The sequence below is a fragment of the Nuphar pumila genome, chromosome 11, assembly GCF_984573655.1.
Source record: "Nuphar pumila chromosome 11, dmNupPumi1.hap1.1, whole genome shotgun sequence".
In the NCBI taxonomy this organism is placed as follows: Eukaryota; Viridiplantae; Streptophyta; class Magnoliopsida; order Nymphaeales; family Nymphaeaceae; genus Nuphar; species Nuphar pumila.
The window spans coordinates 111,779,667-111,798,664 of NC_143259.1; the positions used below are offsets into that span (position 1 = coordinate 111,779,667).

Sequence of the window (18,998 nt, forward strand, 5' to 3'; positions counted from 1 at the left end):
TAGAGAATCTTTTACCAACGAGGTGGGGTGGGTTCTTATGTCAAACTGGCGGCCCAGGGTCGAATCTCTCTGCCACATGGGGGTGGGTCGGCTGTTGTTCTGGTAGGGGTCCACTTAACCCCATCTTGCTTATATATAAAAAAAAAACTAGAGAATATTTTGGGAAAAAAATCCAAGCCTCCGCGTGGTTGGTAGGAGCTCTGTCCACGTCTCCTTGTGGTGGGGCGTTGCAGGTTCAAACCCCAGTTGTACGTTGAATGATAACTCGCGGTGTCTGCCTAACCCCAACTTGTCTTTCAAAAATAACAAATTGCAAGCCTAAACCATTTTAGGTATAGGAGTTGCATGATCTTGTGGCCTATTTTAACCTATGAAACAAATCTTGACAATTAATCTGATAAATTCTATGAAAATGAGATTCATGATAAAATTGCAGTTGGGTCCTATTGGTTACTTTTAATGTTTCATGTTTTTGACACAAATTAATCGTTTTGATTTTTTTTTAGACTTTTGTTTTAGTTGATTCCGTTTTACTTTTAATTAGATGAATTTTTAATACTTTCTCCAAAAAGAAAATTTTTATTATCACAAGATGATGCATCTTTGTCACGAAAATCTCGAAAAACATATGGCAGGACTAATATCAATCATATGATAGTATTTGTGGTTGAGCTCAGAAATGCCCAAACAATTATTTTGAAATGAATCATGTAACGGGTTTTTACTCTTTGATGAAAGTATTTTAATGAACATGATAAATTTTTTTTTCTTATTACGAGGAACCAGTAGAGATGAAAATGTTCGGATCCAGATTTTGCAATTTTTAGCTGTTCCAGTTCCTATTCTGATCTGAATCTCCATGTAGTTAGCTGTTCCGGATATGAACCATTTGTATCCTTAGGAATTTGCCTATGAACAGGGGTGGCTTAATGGCCTCCCCTCGTAGATAGGAAATCTCAGGTGAGTGCCCTATACTGCAAAGGACATTTGCTGGGTTTCATTTTCTTACCAAGTACCACCCCAGGGGCAGAGCCAGAAATTGGCACACACACACACACATATACATATATATATATATATATATATATATATATATATATATATATATATATATATATATATATATATATATATGAGAACTGAACATATTAGGCCCCATTTCTGGTTCTGCTCCATAGGTTTTAAGTGTTTTATGATAGATCTGAAACGTTAGGTGTGTTTAGCATGCTCGATTTAGTGAGAATATACTCTTGGATCATGTTTTTTCGATGAAAAGACATTTTTCTGAGCAAACAAAAACTGGTACCTTCATAGCCATTGATTTTGGATCACCGATTCTGGCGATCCAAAAGCTGGTTCTCACTAAACAAAACCTATAGATCACATCTACGGTGTTAGACACGAGAAAAAAATACTTAAAACTGTGATTTTTAAAAGGGCATAACGAGACCTAACAAAAAAAGGGAGCCTGAAGAACACACATCTCTCTCTCTCTCTCTCTCTCTCTATATATATATATATATATATATATATATATATATAGGGAATTGGTGGCCAAACGATTCAGGGCCAATACAGATACTGAACATTGAGCTGAACAGCTACTAATATTTGGCTTTTAAGATCTTGGCTATACGATGGATCATCATATGAGAGAGAGAGAGTAATTTGGACGAATGAGGTAAAAGCTAAAACCAACTTCTTTTTCATTCGAAAGAAAATGTTTGCTACCCCGGAAGGTTCAAGCTTCTTAGGTAAAACTTTAAATTTACTTATTTATTTTTATAACAAAGTTTCCACCGACGAGTAATCTTTGGGTAGAGTTTCTTAAAAAAAAAAAAAATCCCCGGGTGGAGTCACCATGATCTAATCCCTTAGGCACCCAGCACACTTGGTGGGAGGAAAATTTTTTAAATTATTATTATTATTTTCTCATCTAGTACTCTAGATGCGACCTACATATTTGGTTTAATAGAAACCAAGACTTGGATCATGTTTTTCCACATTTATATTAGATTTTTTGGTGGTTGAAAAATCAGTGCCCTATAATGTACAAGAATTTTTAACCCATGCATTCTTACTATTTTAACTATGCTACCTATTCTCATGAATTTCAACCAAGGGATTTGAAACCCACGAGGGTAGCCAATAGTTTTCCAAAAAAACTGACCATCTTAATATAATCACATGCTATACAATAAATTAATAAAAAAGAAACAGTAAAATGTAAACTTTTTTTTTTCCAACAGCAAAGAAATAAAAACTTTTCTAAGGGTACGTTCGGGTGCCTCAGCGATTTGGAATCAAAACAATTTCAAACAATTCTGATTTCAAATCCCAGGGCAAACCGTGAGATTTGAAATCTAAGGGGTTCCTGTAATTTCGAATCAGAATGATGATTCAAAATCAAGGCTGCCTGAAATCTCACGTTTGGTTGAGCATGAGATTTCAGGGCTTTTAGAACCGCTTTCTCAGGTCCAGATAAAGCTATAAGCGATTCTGTCGTAACGAACCAAACATGGCCTAAATGTACAAGATTATTTGCAATTAATACTTTCACATTTAGCTACTCAAAGAAGCCCAACCTTTTTTTCTTGAAAGTCTATCTAGGGTTAGGCACACCCCACCAGTTATACAACAGTACCATTGGGTTTTGAACTTGCAACGTCCCAACATAAGGTGACGTGCACTAACTACTGCGGAAGCCCCCGGCGCATTGGTAAAAAAGTCCAATTTTGTCAACAGCATATACTCTCTCTCTCATACTGCCTTCGAAATGGCAGATCTTTTTTAGGCTTTGTTTGAGAGCCCGAGATGGTATTTAATGGGGGCAAGTTGTATGTCCCCCCCCTCCGAACACGCGACCCACATGTTCGGGGTTCCGAAAGAGCGCCGCATTGGTGTTCATTCAACTTTCGTGTATGAAGGAATATCTTGGGACCTGCGATATTCCTCCGTACACACCCGAACAGCCAAATGAGAACCAACGTGACACTCATTCAGACCACCGAGCACGCAGCCCCGTGCCCGTGTTTTTGGGTTAACACACAACCTGCTCTCATATTTAATGATGCCATCACAGGTAATTTAGAACACCCTTTTGAAAGATGAGAATGGCGTGGGGGATTGGAGATGAAAGTTATGGGACATTTCCTCACAAGGATATGGACAACTCCAGCCTCATCTCTTATTTTCATCTCCACTCCCATCACTCCTCGCATCCCTTCTAACTAAACTCAAAAAAAATAAAATAATATACAACGTTAGGTTGCCCAATCATTTGAACACTTATTCCCAAGAAAAATTGGTGATAAAATACTCCCCCTAGCTATTTAACATAAGTTTGATATAAATAAACAACGGTTTCCGTGTGGTAGGTAGGAGCTGTTAGTGCAAGTCTCCTTGTGGTGGGATGTTGCAGGTTCAAACAATACATTTTCATCTCCACCAGTGATACGTTGAATAATAACTGGTGGGGGTCTGCTAGCTTGCCTTTCAAACAAAAAAAGTTTGATATAAATCGAGTATATAAACTTTTAAAAAGCCAACTAACATCACTAAAATAGTGTTAATTGAGGAGAATTTTGGTGACATGTTATGATAGCAATAGATATTGATAATCTTCACAGGAAAGCCAGTGCCGTTGCCAACATTTGATGCTGATTGCTTTCACTGTAGTCCAATTGGAACGGTCAGATTGGACACGGCTTTTACGATGCTATGGGCGTCACAAAGCACCTTTGAAATACAGAGACTCATTCCTAACATGGTTGGCATCCTACAAACTCGGTCAGAGATAAGGTCATGCCTAACTCATTACTTGAGGCTGGTCAATTTTTTTAATTTAACTTATTAAAAGTAATAATAAACACACATATATACACGAACGGGAGTAATGTCGAACGACAAAACGATCGGATGTGTGCCCAATGTTGATATATGTGTATTAGCAGCGGATTTGGCTGCCGCTAAAGATGTGTTCAGAAAACTAACTTTTAGTGGCGGTCGCGACAACCGCTAAAAGTCATTTTTTTTTCATTAACACATGCACCCTGCTGATTGCGTGCATGTGATCAGTGGTACTCTCGTCTGATGTGGGAACAAAAAGCTGTTTAACAATTCACACTACTATATATATATATCGAAAAAAAAGGCTCTCAAAATTAGTCTTTCAAACCAACAAGAAACTAATTGAAACCAAAACTTTGACTTCAAGATCTGGACTGGGGGCAGGCCTACCTAACCTACACCAAGTCTGCCGCATTGTCAGCGTCAGTATGGATATATTTGAATCCCTCAGATCACTGTTGTCAGTATGGGTATGGGTCCTTAATCGTTTGGCCAACGATTCAAGTGAATCTTTTTGAATTGACTAAAAATAATTAATTTTTTTCCTGTCAATCAGAATGTGACACGTGTTAAAACCATTAAAATAATATTAAAATTTAATTTTAAGCATTTTTAATTTTTTTTTATTAAAGATAGCCGATTTAGGTTAGTATCACATCGATTTTTTGGCGATACAATACGTGCCAGCCCGATATATGCAGATACTGACAACCATTGCCTCAGATATCTTGATAAGGATTCGAGGATCTCTAGTCCAACCCCTCACCCTTGGGCATTAAATTCATGTGTTTGGAAAAATGAGAAAAATACCATGTGTGTGCCAAGCTGAAGGCCCAGGTTCGAATCCCTCTGACACATGGGCTTTAAGGGAGATCTGGTAATGGTCTGACTAACCCCCCCCCCCCCCCCCCCCCAAAAAAAAAAAAAAAAAAGAAAAAAAGAAAAAAAGAAAAAGAAAAAGAAAAGAGAAAAATGCAAAAAAGTGGTGCCAGCAGCACACACACACACACACAAAGTAGAGCACAAGAAGAGGATGACGAATCCTACCAATCATGCATTGTGATTCAAAATGGTGCAACGTGGATACCATGGAGCCTTGGAGTTTGGGTGGATGCAGCCCTCTAGGCATTTTGGATTTTAGGGTTTATATGACCCATGTGTTCCATGTAAGAGAATGTGAAAATGGTTTCATACTGAAAACATGCTGTCCCGAATTTTCAAAGGATGCTATAAGACGTGGTGGTAAAGTACTTCAATGAGATAGGATCGGGTGCAATATGATTGCACAAAAATTGTGCATTAAGCACCCGATCGCCATCCATCAGGTCTTGGGCCCCTGTCCCCCCAGGTGCTTAATGCACACATATTTGTGCGATTATATTGCACCTGATCTTTTCACCTTCTTCAATGAGGGTTATGGTTGCCTTTTTCATATATAGGAATTAGGACATGTTTTCATAAGAAAAACTGCAGGTTCCTTTATTTTTCAGTGAAAACGAACATGCATTATCATATGAAAATGGTCCATTTTCCTGTCGAAGCGTGTGAAAAAGCAAACCTATCAAGTTATACTGCATGAGAGATTGGAAAACAAATGTTTTTAGAAATTAAGCCAACTCGTAACCAGCTTGTATAGCTTCTAGGGATGGCAGGGCTCATGAAAAAAGAGCAGATCTAATGCTCGGGCCGAGCACTTAGATCTGCAATTGACACAAAAAATCACTGAATGAATTTTAAAATATCCACTGTCAATTTTCGAGCATCACTGGATCTGCGTTCTCGTGTGAATGTGATGGGGAACGTCGTTCAAGATAGCAACCTGCTTGAAAAATGTCGATGAAGATAAGGGATCATTGGTTTCTCTAGACTGAATTGGATACATCACTAGATATGTAACATGCTCTACACGTTTTATCAACATTTCATAAAACCTTTTTGACCTATTGGGTTGTGTTTTAACTAGGGGTGTCAATGGGCTTGGTTCACCCAGACCCGATCCGACCCAAACCCTATAGGGTCCGAGTATGGTGATAAATACGAAGACCCGATTGAGACCTGGGTCTGGACCTGAAGGTCTGATTAATACATGGACTCGGGTATAGTTTGTGAAATTTTAAAACAGACCTGAACCCGACCCGAGTTCTTATTAAGATCTGCAATTTTTTTAATATAAAAATGATAAAAAATATGGTTTTACCGGGTATGGTCATGGTTTGGTTCATGGAGTTCTTTATCAGGTCCGGGTATGGTTTTTCCTATAGTGGACCTGATGAGACTCGGGTCCGGACCTGATACCATACCTGAAAATCTGGTCCAAGTCTGGTTCAACCGGGGTCCAAATCAAACCCGACCCGTTGACACCCCTGGTTTTTTTAACCCAAGCCCCAAACAACAAAATAAAGCTGAGCAAAATTTCAATGAATTTTTGGCTGCAATGGTAAAGTCAAGTGGTAAGGTCCACTCAAACCATATTATAAATATCCACCATATTTTGCAAAATCATCATTTTGTTGCGATATTTTCCGAGGACCATATGATATTAAAAAAACACAAATTTTTTATAATATCACATTTTATTGTGATATTTAACCCAACAAAAACAATTGTTGCAACAAATTTTTATATTTCTTATTCTTATTTATGCTTTTATACATACATTATATATATATTTTTATAAAGGTGAATAATTTCTCAATATTTTTCCAACAAAAGCAGAATTTTTAGAATATCGAGAGATTTTTCCTTGCCCATATTTTCATGAGATAGAGACTCATTTAAACAAACAGTCCAAGCCCAAAATTTTTTTTTTGAGTGAAATAAGCCCAAAACTTATGGACCACTTTTTTTGCACCAGTTAGGCGGATCAAAATGGTTCGGATCTAATGCAATTCCGGAAGAATGGAACTGAGCGAAAATCGGATTGTCCAAGATGCGTACATCTAATTGCACCTCCGTAAATGCATGCCCGGGATGTCAAAGTCAGGCAGTGCTCGGATCCAGCCAGTTCCGGATACTAGTGCAGCTTTTAAGGGCAATTAATTGGATCCAATCTAGGTTCTAGATCCAGTATAAGCTAGAATATTGATCTCACCAGACGACCCTATTGTCCCCACTGGTTTGGTGCGTTTTCTGTCGTAGGGAGAAGGAATAGAATAATTAAGCGAACCATGTGCAACCACCTCTTGGCTGTTGTTTCTATTTAAATAACCTTTGTTCCAAACAGGGTTGGTGACCGATAGGTTGGATGCCACTAGGGATGGCAGTGGACCGGGCCCTGCCCTGCCTCGCCCCATTTGGACCGGGGATGGAGGACATGAAACGGTTAAAATCAAAACCTGTGCGGGATGGAGGCGGAGATGGACTTACACTTTTCTCCGCCCCTTCTCGGTCCCGATCCCCGCCTTGCTCCACCCCATCTCTTCCCCAATCCTTTTTTAGGGATGACAATGGACCGAGGAGCAATGGGGCCCCGCTCTGCCTTCTCTCGCCTCATTTGGACCGGGGATGGAGGACATGAAACGGTTAAAATCAAAACCCTGTGCGGGATGGAGGCCGAGATGGACTTACGCTTTTCTCCGCCACTTCCCGGTCCCGATCCCCGCCTTGCTCCGCCCCGTCTCTTCCCCAATCCTTTTTTAAGGATGACAATGGACCGAGGAGCAATGGGGGCCCCGCTCTGCCTTCTCTCGCCTCATTTGGACCGGGGATGGAGGTTAAAATCCAAACCCGTGCCGGGATGGAGGTCTGGATTTTGAGACAGGGCGGGGGTGGAGACCTTGTCCCCTGCCCCGGGTCGATTGCCATCCCTAGATGTCACACTTGGATCCGCGAAGGACACGTATTAAGTGTGAGCTGGTGGAGAAAATCGATACCCTTCATCCCTCACTTTGGCTATATTTGAATAAATATAAAAAAATGCTTAAAATTATTTTTAATATTATTTAATAGCTTTAATACGTGTCATGTTCTAATTGACACATAATATTTTTTAATTATTTTTTGGCTGATTCAGAACGATTCACTTGGATACCTGAATTGTTGGCCAAACGATACAGGACCGACAATATTGGTCTTAACCTTCTGATCTGCCTTTTAGAAAGAAGTGAATACTTGGGATTTGAGCCCGTGATTTCATGCCGGCAGCCCAAGCACTATTGCACCAAGCAATGACCTAGATTAATACTTAACCATACCCATCGGATCTCTAAGTTTGTTCATAAGGCTACGTTTGAATGAGTCGGTTCTTAGATCAGAAGGATCCAAAATGAGAACTGAGCCCCTCAAGTTGGTTCTCATCCAGTGTTTGGGGCATAGTGACAAACTTTTTTGTTTTTTGGCAAAATCTCATTTTTTTAAAAAAACTCTAGGGAAATTGATTTTTTTTCATAAATCTAGCATTTTTGGCAAAATTTCGGCTGAACTATCTACGTTTGAATGACCGACAAGTTGGTTCTCATCCAGTTGATATGAACTTCGAGCCATCAAACAAGATGGCAAATAATCAGGTGCAATCACATTGCACATTTTAGCGTACCCCTGCACTTGGGCTGAGCCTCTTGGGCCCCCCTTATAAGGCCAATTTGGGTTGGGTTGGGTAGGGCTGGCCTGTTGCCCACCGGTAATTTTGACTACCCGCCACTGTAGCCATGTTGGGTTTGGATTTACTTGGGTCCAACCCGGATACTCTATTGGCCAACCGTTGGTACAAAGTTGAGGAGTGGTAGGTCCCAACCATAAAACATAGGAAGGAGCCGTGCATTTTCTTCAGTGATCCATCACTATCAACTTTTGATGCCCTCGTCTTCACGTGCAGTGTTTACTCTCTCTCTCTCTATCTATCTATATATATATATATAGTCGTCGGAAGCAGTTTAGTTTCAAACATGGCTGCTTTTTGTCTTCTCTCTACTCCCTCCAACTTTGGTTGGTGGTACCTCTCTCTCTCTCTCTCTCTCTCTCTCTCTCTCTCTCTCTCCCTCTCTTTCTCTCTCTAAGTTGACATGACTTGGTGTAACTACTCTTTCTCTCTTATAAATAGGAGAGAGCCAACAAGTTGTAAAACATACCAACAAAACCAAAGTTTTCATCTCTCTCTCTCTCTCTCTCTCTCTCTCTCTCTCTCTAGCCATGGAAGTGAAACACCAAAGCTCCACATTTGTGAAGCCAGAAACAGGCTTCAACAAGGAAGTACCCCTCACCATCTTCGACAAACAAGCCTCTGACCTCCACATAGCAGTCCTTTTCGTCTACAACACGAACACAGCCAGCAACACCAAGATCAAGCAGGGCCTCTCCAAGGCCCTCTCCTACTTCCCTGTCCTGGCTGGCAGACTCTCAACCCAGTCCCCCACAATCATCCTCGACGATGACTCCGGCGTGCCTGTCTTCGAGACGACTGTCGCCGGCAAGCTCGACGTATACCTGCCCATCGATCCGTCCCCATCCCTCCATGACCTGCACCCACACCCTGAGGGGTCTAACCCACTTCTCATGATCCAGCTCAATAGGTTCGACTGTGGTGGCCTGATAATTGGGCTCACTGCCAACCACAGGATTGCTGATGGCCAGTCCATGAGCAACTTCTTTGTGTCATGGGCCCAGTTGGTCCGGGGCGAAGAGTTGGAGCACCCACCTATCCATGACCAGACCCTCTTGGTCCCAAGGGACCCACCAACGTGCCAGTACCCACATGAGCATGTAGAGTTCTCTGAGGTGCCCCCTGTTGGTGACAATGCAGACATTGATACAATGGAGAACCTCATAGTGAACTACTCATGGGACTTCATTAGGGAGCTCAAGGAGAGGGCCCTGGAGGCCAGGCCTGGGCTCAAGCACAGCACCTTCGAGTGCATACTCTCGCACGTGTGGAGGAAGGCCAGCATTGCCCGCGGGGTCGGAGAAGACGAAGTCACACGTGTGAGGGTCTTGGTAAACGGCAGGCCAAGGCTGGGGATCCCACATGAGTATTTTGGAAACTTGGTGTTGGAGGCATACCCAACCACCAGGGTTAAGGACCTTGTCAAGGTGAGCAGGGTAGAGTAAGATTGCAGCTTTATATGTTATACTGGTTGTTTTTATATTGTGAGAGATCATGTTTGGGATATGAGATGAAGCTGGGTCGAAATCGTGAACTTCAACGCTTTTCTTAGTGATTGGCATACATGAAAGTTTTGGCCAAGTTCAGGAAACCTGCAGGGACTTCATGAACTTTGTCATGCTTCATTAATTTCCCATGAGACATGATGGTCTGTCACGTGGAGTTTAATTTGGCCTCATTTGGCAAAGGAATTTTTTCATATTTTACTTTCCTAGAATCTTCCTAAAAAAGGTGATCAAGTTCACGAACTTGATCACGTTCCATGTGGCTCCAATCTTTGCTACTAATAGGAACCGGCGAACTTAATTTATCATATCCTGCCAAATGCTTGTGTAGGTTGAAAGGATAGTTCGATTGTATTGTTAGGTGACATTGTGTCCACTAATTTTGGGTTTATCTTTTCTTTTATTCATTGTTTTTGAGAAAACAAAAAAATCTTATTATATCTGAAAAAAAGGATGCCACACAATCATCACCTTAATCAAAACAAAACAAACTGGTCATTATGCTACACAATAATTGTTTGATAATTGAGTAATTATTTTGCATTAAAGATGTCAGCGTAAAAATGATCTCCCTAATTAGCCCTTATGAACTTGTTTTAATTTCCAAGTCTAAATGCTGATTTCATAAATTATCAAACAGGAGGGTGTAGGCTATGGTGCAAAGTTGATCAAGGAGGCTGTTGCAAGAATTGGGAAAGACTACTTCCAATCCTTCATTGATTTTGGTGAGCTCAACAAGGACAAAGAGTTGGTCCCTTCACAAGATGTGGAAGACAACTTCATGATACCAGACTTGGAGGTAGATAGCTGGTTGGGCTTCCAATTCCATGAGTTGGACATGGGGGGAGGTGCACCCTGTGCCTTCTTGCCTTCATGGATCCCCATGGAAGGCCTGGTCATAATAGTCCCCGCCCCATCGCAAGAGATGGGCAAAGGCAGCATCAACGTGATCGTTACACTCTTTCGGGAGCACGCGGAAATCTTCAAGCAGATCGCACACTCAATCGATTGATCGCTTGACGATGAGTTCATCTACTATTAGTATTGTTGTTATTATTAATTACAGTGTAATATAAGGGGATATAATCACAATGTGAGAATCCTATGTGCAACGTAAATTTCCTTCTTTTTCTTAAGTCTTCATTTAACAAGTATTAAATCAATAATATGTATATTTCTCTTTCTACAATTGTAGTTGCTGGTTGATCTCTAAATTGCATGACAGAGTTCCAAATTCTAAAAAAACAAACATGATTTCCATAGAACTAATGTTTCTACATCAGATATGTTTTGATTTTTAGAACACAGAATTGATTTATTAACAATCTCTTCGACGCCTTTGATTAACGCCAACCATGAAAGCCTAATCTTTGGTAAGTCTGATCGTCATTACACTCATGGCCGTCCCTCTCATTGTAAGATTTTCACCATCTATACATGGTTGGGTTGGCTTTGCAGGCTCCATTCGCTTCATTCATTTTTACTTGAAGAATTAAAGCACTTGGCATTGGCATTTAGACTCGCTTTTTCTTTATTATTTAAAGTAAGTTGGTGTTGGTGTTGGGGCCAAATGAGTGTCAATTTCAGCTTGGTGGGACATGTTGGAAAGTTGTGCAAGACTGTTTGATGGTAAGAGTGGGAGCCCTGAACTCATTAACATTCCTTTACGGTCACAAATACATATCAGATTAGGCATGACAGGTGATGAGAAGGGATCATATATGGTGATGTGACAAATTACGTTTAGTTTGTGTTTTGACACTCCTCCTTCCATGGCATCGATCTCCATTGTTAATTGTGCACAGTAGTGCCTCTACACTAAATTACAAAGGCTTCCCGTCCATGATGCATAAATGGAATGAGAGTTGCCCTTATATCATCAGGATTGATGGTCATTATGTCAAAACGACAACCAAATGTGAATTGACATATCACTCGATCTGTTCTCATAATATTAAGTAGCCCAGCTCTGAGAGTCCGGATCGGGTGCACCAAGTATTTGTGCATCAAACACCTGCTCGTCCTCCATCGACCACACAACTGACAGGCCCTGTTTTCAAGATGGAGGGTGATCAGGTGCTTAATGCACAAATACTTGTGCAATCATATTTTACCAAATCTTTGCACGAGCTCTGACATCTGGTGAGTATGCCCCTTGAATGATTGGCTACTGATCAAGGAGAACTGTTGTTTGGTAGGAGCTGTTAGTGCATGTCACCATGTGTTGGGGGCGTTGCAAATTCACAACCCAGTGGAATGTTGTGTAGCTGGTGAGGGGTCAGCTTAACCCCAGCTTGCCTGTAGAAAAAGGGTTCACATATATAGAAACTTGTGCACAACTCCTTTGTGCAGAAACAAAGTCTTACCTTCGGCAGGGCAAATTGCACCCCCATCAGACACCAATGGGGGCTTCGCTTGTCTGGTAGGAGCAGTTAGTGCACGTCACATTGTGTTGGGACATTGCAGGTTCAAAACCCAAAGGTATAGTTGCATAACGGGTAGGGGTCTGCCTAACCCCAGCTTGCCTTTCAAAAACATTGCACTGCATCAGAGGCAGCTCTCATGGTATGCCATACGTGAGAGGTGCCTTGGATGCCATTCATCCATTTGATGAACGACATCCAAAACACCATTGAAAACTTTTTCTTTCAGCTGCTCATTTTTTGTGTTGTAGATTTCCGTTCATCTAAGCCATGAATGGCTCTCAAGGCGCTCCTCTAAGAATCAACCTATACCCATGATTATTCTGGCTGCGGTCCATCAAATGGATGAATGGCATCCAAGGCAGCTCTGACGGTGTACTGTGCAATGATACTTATTTCCATTTATTTTGCCGAAGTGGTCCCCTTTTGCGGGCCTATAAAAAAAATGAGAAAAAAATTGATAGGGTGCTTGCAGGGCAAAAGGGGCCCGCTTCCGGCGAAAATAAATGAAAATAAGCATAATTGCTGCAGGACCCACCCAATGAAACAAACAACCACCCTATTGTTGGTATCCTCCTGCAATGTTTTTTTTGTGGCCCAAGTTTTCAAATGGAAGTACATTTGAAGAGAAGATGGCATTACCTGTTGAATATGTTAATATCATATTTGAGTCAGCTCAATTAGGTGAGTCTAGGCAACGACATTAAATCATATACAGGAAAACTTTTACAAATTCAACACTGTCATCTTTATTTTTCTTTAAGTTTTTTGGTAAATAAAAAAAAAAACTTAGAGGGTGCCAACTTTGACAACCTTAGGTTGCCAAACTCCAGCTATAAGCAAACCTCATTGTTTTTTATCGATAGAGAAAGCTGGGGTTAGGCAGACCCCTACCAGTTATACAACTATACCATTGAGATTGAGACTTGCAAAGTCCCGACACAAGGTGACATGCACTAACTGATGGAGTAACCCTAGTTATGTGGAAGTTACCCACGTTCAGGACTCCTCTAAAGGTGTCCCCTCCGATAAACATTGAGGTTAGAGGGAACAATTATCTTAACTGTTCCCTAACTAAAGCTATAAAACCGGGTGTCAACGAGAAACCTGATATCAAGAGAAAAATAAAGAAAAGGATTAAAGAAGAAATTACCTTTTCTGAGTTTTTCACTAAAGAGGGAAAGGTGCTTGCTCACCAATTGCTGAAGGTGCCTGCGCTCATTGGAGGGTTGCAGTTCGGCTGACGAGTAAATCTTCCCATGTTTTCTTCTGCTCTGCGAAACACCATCTGCCATTGCCGGAATGGAATGACTTCTTCAAGTACACCTTTGAACCTCTTACGCGCACCGGTCGGTCAGGATGACGTCTCTCGATCGCCGGTTGTTTTGGCTTTCCTGTCATGGCTGGATAGCGGCGGATTTTTGTCGTTCTTCCTGCTGTCTGCCAGAACAGGGTGGAGGTTACCACCCTCTTTCATCCACAATCGAAGTTGCCGGCCTCTGGCCGCCGCCAATTTCTTTCGGTTGCATGGATTTAAGGGAGGGCGACGACGATCTTTCGGGAGGAAAGAGAGAAGATCGGAGGGGGTTAAGGGTTTCTGAAACCCTAATTCATGAAAAGTTTTTTTTTAAGTTTAGGGTCAAATCCATATTTGGATCTGGACCCGCCCCACCCGTACCGATCAATAAGGTTCCATTGGATCGGGTCCAAGTTTGGGTGAGAGATCCAGTATTTTCAGAACCCAGATCCATGTAGCTTTGGATCGGGATCGTGTCCATAATTGGATCCGAACCTGACTTACCCTTACTGATCCATAAAGGTTCTTTGGATCATATCCGGTTCTTGGGTAAGAGACCCAAGACCCTTACAACCCAGACCCATTTTGGTTTTGGATTCGGGTTGGGTTTGTGGAACCCAATCTGGACTCTGGATCTGTATCTGATCCATTCTGTTTCACTGGATCGGGTCATTGCTTTAGATCCAGATATGTAGACCTGTACCAACCCATAAAGCTGTCGAGTTGGATCTAGATATAGGGTTGCGGATCACGGTACTCGAGTCCAAATGTCCCTAGATCAGATTCGGGTAACTGGATCCGATTCTATCTTTGTTAGATCTAGAATTCGGTTGAACCAGGTTATGTGGTTCTGGATCTGGCAAAACTGAAAGAACCAAATCCACTACACTGTGACGATAATAGTGAACCAGTTTAGCCATTTTACTGAGTTTCTGAACCGATTCAGGCCATTCAGGAACCAGTTCTCAGTCAACTAGATTTGTTTCAGAGTTTCTGAGACCGGTTTGAACTGTTACAGACCCGGTTCAAGGATTTTATTATCGGTTCATAAGGTTTTAGCACCGGTTCAAGGGTCTTATGACCGGTTCATCCGATTTTAGGACCAGTTCGAGGGTCTTAGTAACTAATTCATATGATTTAAGGACCGGTTTGAGGGTCTTAGTAACCGCTTCATACGGTTTTAGGATCCGTTTGAGGGTCTAAGTAACCGGTTTGTACGGTTTTAGGACCGGTTCAAGGCTTTTTTTTGGCCGATTTATTATGTTTTTGATTTGGATACTTATCTTTCTTCGTTTTATGGGCATAAACATCAAGTTACAACATATTAAAGTTTGCATTTTTTTAACATGTTCATTTATTTGTAATTGTGCATGTATAAATGAATGTATAATATTGGCATCAAGGATAACTAAACGTCTTAGTGAATTCATGTCACCAAAGTGACTGAATACACGTGTGTTGTTAAATTTTTGTTCTATCATAGAGCTTTAGCCAATATTAATGTTGTACTTAGATTTATGAAATGATAAACGACCCAAAGAAAGTTTTATCATGTTTAAAATTTAGGTAGGGTAAAATAAGGCAAATGTGTTGTGATACATCACACATGTGTATCCAAAGGTACCTTGTGATGATAGTTTAGCTTCACATGAACCTTAGTTTTACCAACTATGGTCGATAGGCACAGTGATTACGCGTGTCAAAGCTCTTACCAAAGTAGGACTCTGATGACCCCCTACACTCACCCAGAAATAAGCATATTTAGGGCCTTTTATTTATTGTTTTTTCCATCAGGTTTATCTCGTATATGCTTTCTTTTGATACATGTTTTTTATCATGCAATTTCTAGTTCTGTGATTTTAGATGACTTAAATACTATTTCTTTTCTTGATGGATCTAATTTTAGTGATTGAAAAGAAACTGTCATTTTTACATTAGGGTATATAAATTTGGATTTGGCATTAAGAATGGATGAGCATGCTGCCTTGACAGATCAAAGCACTGCAGAACAAAAGAGTGCTTTTGAGAAGTGGGAGCGCTTGAATAGACTTAGCATGTTGCTTTTGTAATCTAAGGTGACTAAGAATATTTGCAGTGCTATCCCACAATACAGGACAATGAAGAAATTCCTGAGTGCTATTGAAGCATAATTTGTCAGTTTGAATAAGGCCAGAGCCAATACCCTAATGTCGAAACTTATATTTATGAAATATTCTGGAGGGGGTAATATTCGCCAGCATATTTTGGAAATAAGGAATATAGCGTCTCAGTTGAATGACATGAAGCTGACCATTTCTAACTCATTCCTAGTGTATTTGATTATGACATCCTTACCTTTAGAGTATGAACTTTTCAAAATCTTTTACAATACACATAATGATGAATGGATATTCAATGAACTTATGTTCAAGTGTGTTAAAGAAGAAGAGAGATTGAAAGGAGAGAAGATGCAAAGTGTACATATAGCTTTTCATAGATCCAAGGTAGGAGGACCAAAGAAGAATACATTTAAGAAAAATGCTAAGAAGAAGTCAGTAAGAGATAAGACATCTCAAGGCAAGCAATCTGATCCTGCTCCCATAAAGTGTTTCTTTTGCAAGAAGAAGAAATACAGGAATACAGATTACATAAAGTACAAAAAATGGTTAGAAAAGAAAAGTAATTTGTCGTTTGTTTCTTATGAATATAATTTATTACATATTTCTAAAAATAGCTGATGGATTGATTCTGGTGCTACTGTTCATATTGCCAACTGTTTACAGCCGTTTTAGAACAAGAGAGAACCAACAATGCCTGAAAAAAACATCTATTCGGGAAACAAGATGCGTTTGCATGTGAAGGGTGTTGGGACCTGTAGGATCACTTTAGATACCGACGTAGATTTGGATCTTCATAATGTCTTTTATGTTCCATCATACAGTAGAAATTTAATTTCAATTTCAATTTCAAGTCTGAATAAATTTGGATATTACTTTAAATTTGAAAATTTCAAGTTATTTATTTACAGAAATTCAATTGAAATTGCTTCGCCATTAGTTTTTGATGGTTTCTACAAATTAAATGTAAAGATTCAAACTCAGAAGTCTTTGACTTCTGAATACACATTGGTTGGCAATAAACGTATTATGATTAATTATAAATCCTACATGCTTTGGTATCGAAGGTTGGGTCATATCTCTGAAAAGAGAATAAAGAGACTCGTAAATGAAGGGATTTTGAAATCCCTAGATTTTACTGACAATGACCTGTGTGTGGATTGCATAAAGGCTAAGAAAATAAACACATATAAAGAGGGTGTCAAACGTAGTAGTGAGATATTGAAAATAGGCCATACGAATGTATGTGGATCATTTACCCCCTATTACACAAGCGTAAGATATTTTGTCACCTTCATTGACGACTATACTTGGTATATGTATCTCTACTTGATTTATGAAAAATCTAATGTTTTTCAAATGTTTAAAGAATTTAAGAAAGAAGTAGAGAAACAAACCGATAAAGTTATTAAAATAGTTAGGTCTAATAGAGGTGGCGAATATTATGGTAGGTTTACTGAGATGGGGCAAAAAGAATGATCATTTGCGCGATTTCTAAAAGAGGAAGGCAATGTGTCTCTGTATACCATGCCTGATAGTGCCTACTAGAATGATGTAGTTAAAAATAGAAATTATATACTTAAAGAAATGGTTAGGTCCATGTTGAATTATTCAACACTTCCCATGAAGTTGTGGGGTAAAGCCCTAAGGACTGCTGTGTATATTTTGAATAAGGTTCTTACGAAATCTATGCCTAAAACTCCCTACGAGTTGTAGATATGTAGGAAACCATCACTGTCTTATATGCACATATAGAGATGTCCTGCAAAGGCTAAGTTATATAACCCCCACATTAAATCCTTTGTTTCAAGAACAACTAGTGGATATTTCATTGGTTATCCAAAAAGATCAAAAGGATACAGGTTTTACTGCCCATATCATTCACCTCAGATTGTTGAAACAGATAATGCAAAATTCCTTGAAGATGGTTCAGTAGGATTAAGTGTACTTTGAAACCTTAGTTTTAAAGAAATACAAGATCCAGTCTCACCACCTGTTAAGAAAAATAGCGAGAGATACCATATTGTTATCCCTACTGATGATGCGGTTGATCACCCGACTGTTGATGCACAAATCCAAAATAAACCTATTGTGGATAATGCAGAAGAACATGAACATGATGAACAAATTCAATCTGAACCTGTAGAACGACATGTTTGGAGATCCACAAGAGTTAAGAAATCTGCCATACATCTTGATTATATAATGTACCTTCAAGAGCCTGATGATTTTATTGATATAGACGATGACCCATCGACTTTTATGGAAGCTGTTGAAAGCAAACAATCTTCACACTGAATAAAAGCCATGAAAGGAGAGTTGGACTCTATGGCTAAGAATCAAGTGTACGATCTTGTCGAGTTCCCTAAAGGAGTAAAACCCATAGGGTGTAAATGGGTCTTTAAGACCAAAAGAAACTCCAAAGTTGACATAGAGAGATATAAGGCAAGATTGATTGCTAAAGGGTTCACTGAGATGGAGGGCATTGACTATAATGAGACATTCTTTCATGTCTCAACTAAGGAGGCAATGAGGATAATTTTAGCCCTCGTAGCTCATTATGACTTGGAGCTGCACCAGATGGATGTAAAAACATCATTCTTCAACGAGGATCTGAATGAAGAGGTATACATGGAAAGACCTCTTAGTTTCTCTGAAGATGATCGTTTGGTTTGCAAGCTTAACAAATCAATATATGGACTTAAACAGGCCTCCCGATAGTGGTATGTTAAATTTTTCCAAGTCATTGTAACTTTTAGGTTTACAAAAAATATTATTGATCAATGTATATACCTTAAGGAAAGTGAAAGCAAGTTCATTATATTGATGTTGTATGTGGATGATATTTTGCTGGCAACCAACAATATAACGTTACTTATAGAGACAAAATAATTTCTTGCATCACATTTTGATATGAAAGATATGGGTGAGGCTGCTTATATACTTGGCATAGAGATCCGCCGAGACAAAGCAAAAGACTTTCTAGGCCTCTCTCAAAGATCCTGCATAAATAAGATATTAAAGCGATATGGGATAGAGAATTGTTCTCCTGGTATATCACCTATATCAAAAGGTGATAAACTAAGCCTGAAGGATTGTTCACAAAACGATATTGACAAAGCACAGATGAATATTTATCCATATGCATCAGTTTTTGGCAGCTTGTAATACACACAAATTTGTTCACGTCCAGATATTTATTTCGCAGTAGGGGTGCTTGGTAGATTTTAG

General features: G+C 39.8%; 1 protein-coding gene across 1 annotated transcript; it reads left to right on the forward strand.

The window, feature by feature from the left end:
* Positions 1-8,917: 8,917 nt before the first annotated feature.
* LOC149822859 (tryptamine hydroxycinnamoyltransferase 1-like) lies at positions 8,918-11,140 on the forward strand. Its single transcript, XM_089980122.1, has 2 exons — positions 8,918-9,873; positions 10,592-11,140. The coding sequence occupies exons 1-2, from the start codon at positions 8,977-8,979 to the stop codon at positions 10,961-10,963; spliced, it is 1,269 nt and encodes a 422-aa protein (XP_089836248.1). The 5' UTR covers positions 8,918-8,976; the 3' UTR covers positions 10,964-11,140.
* The last annotated feature ends 7,858 nt before the right edge of the window (positions 11,141-18,998 follow it).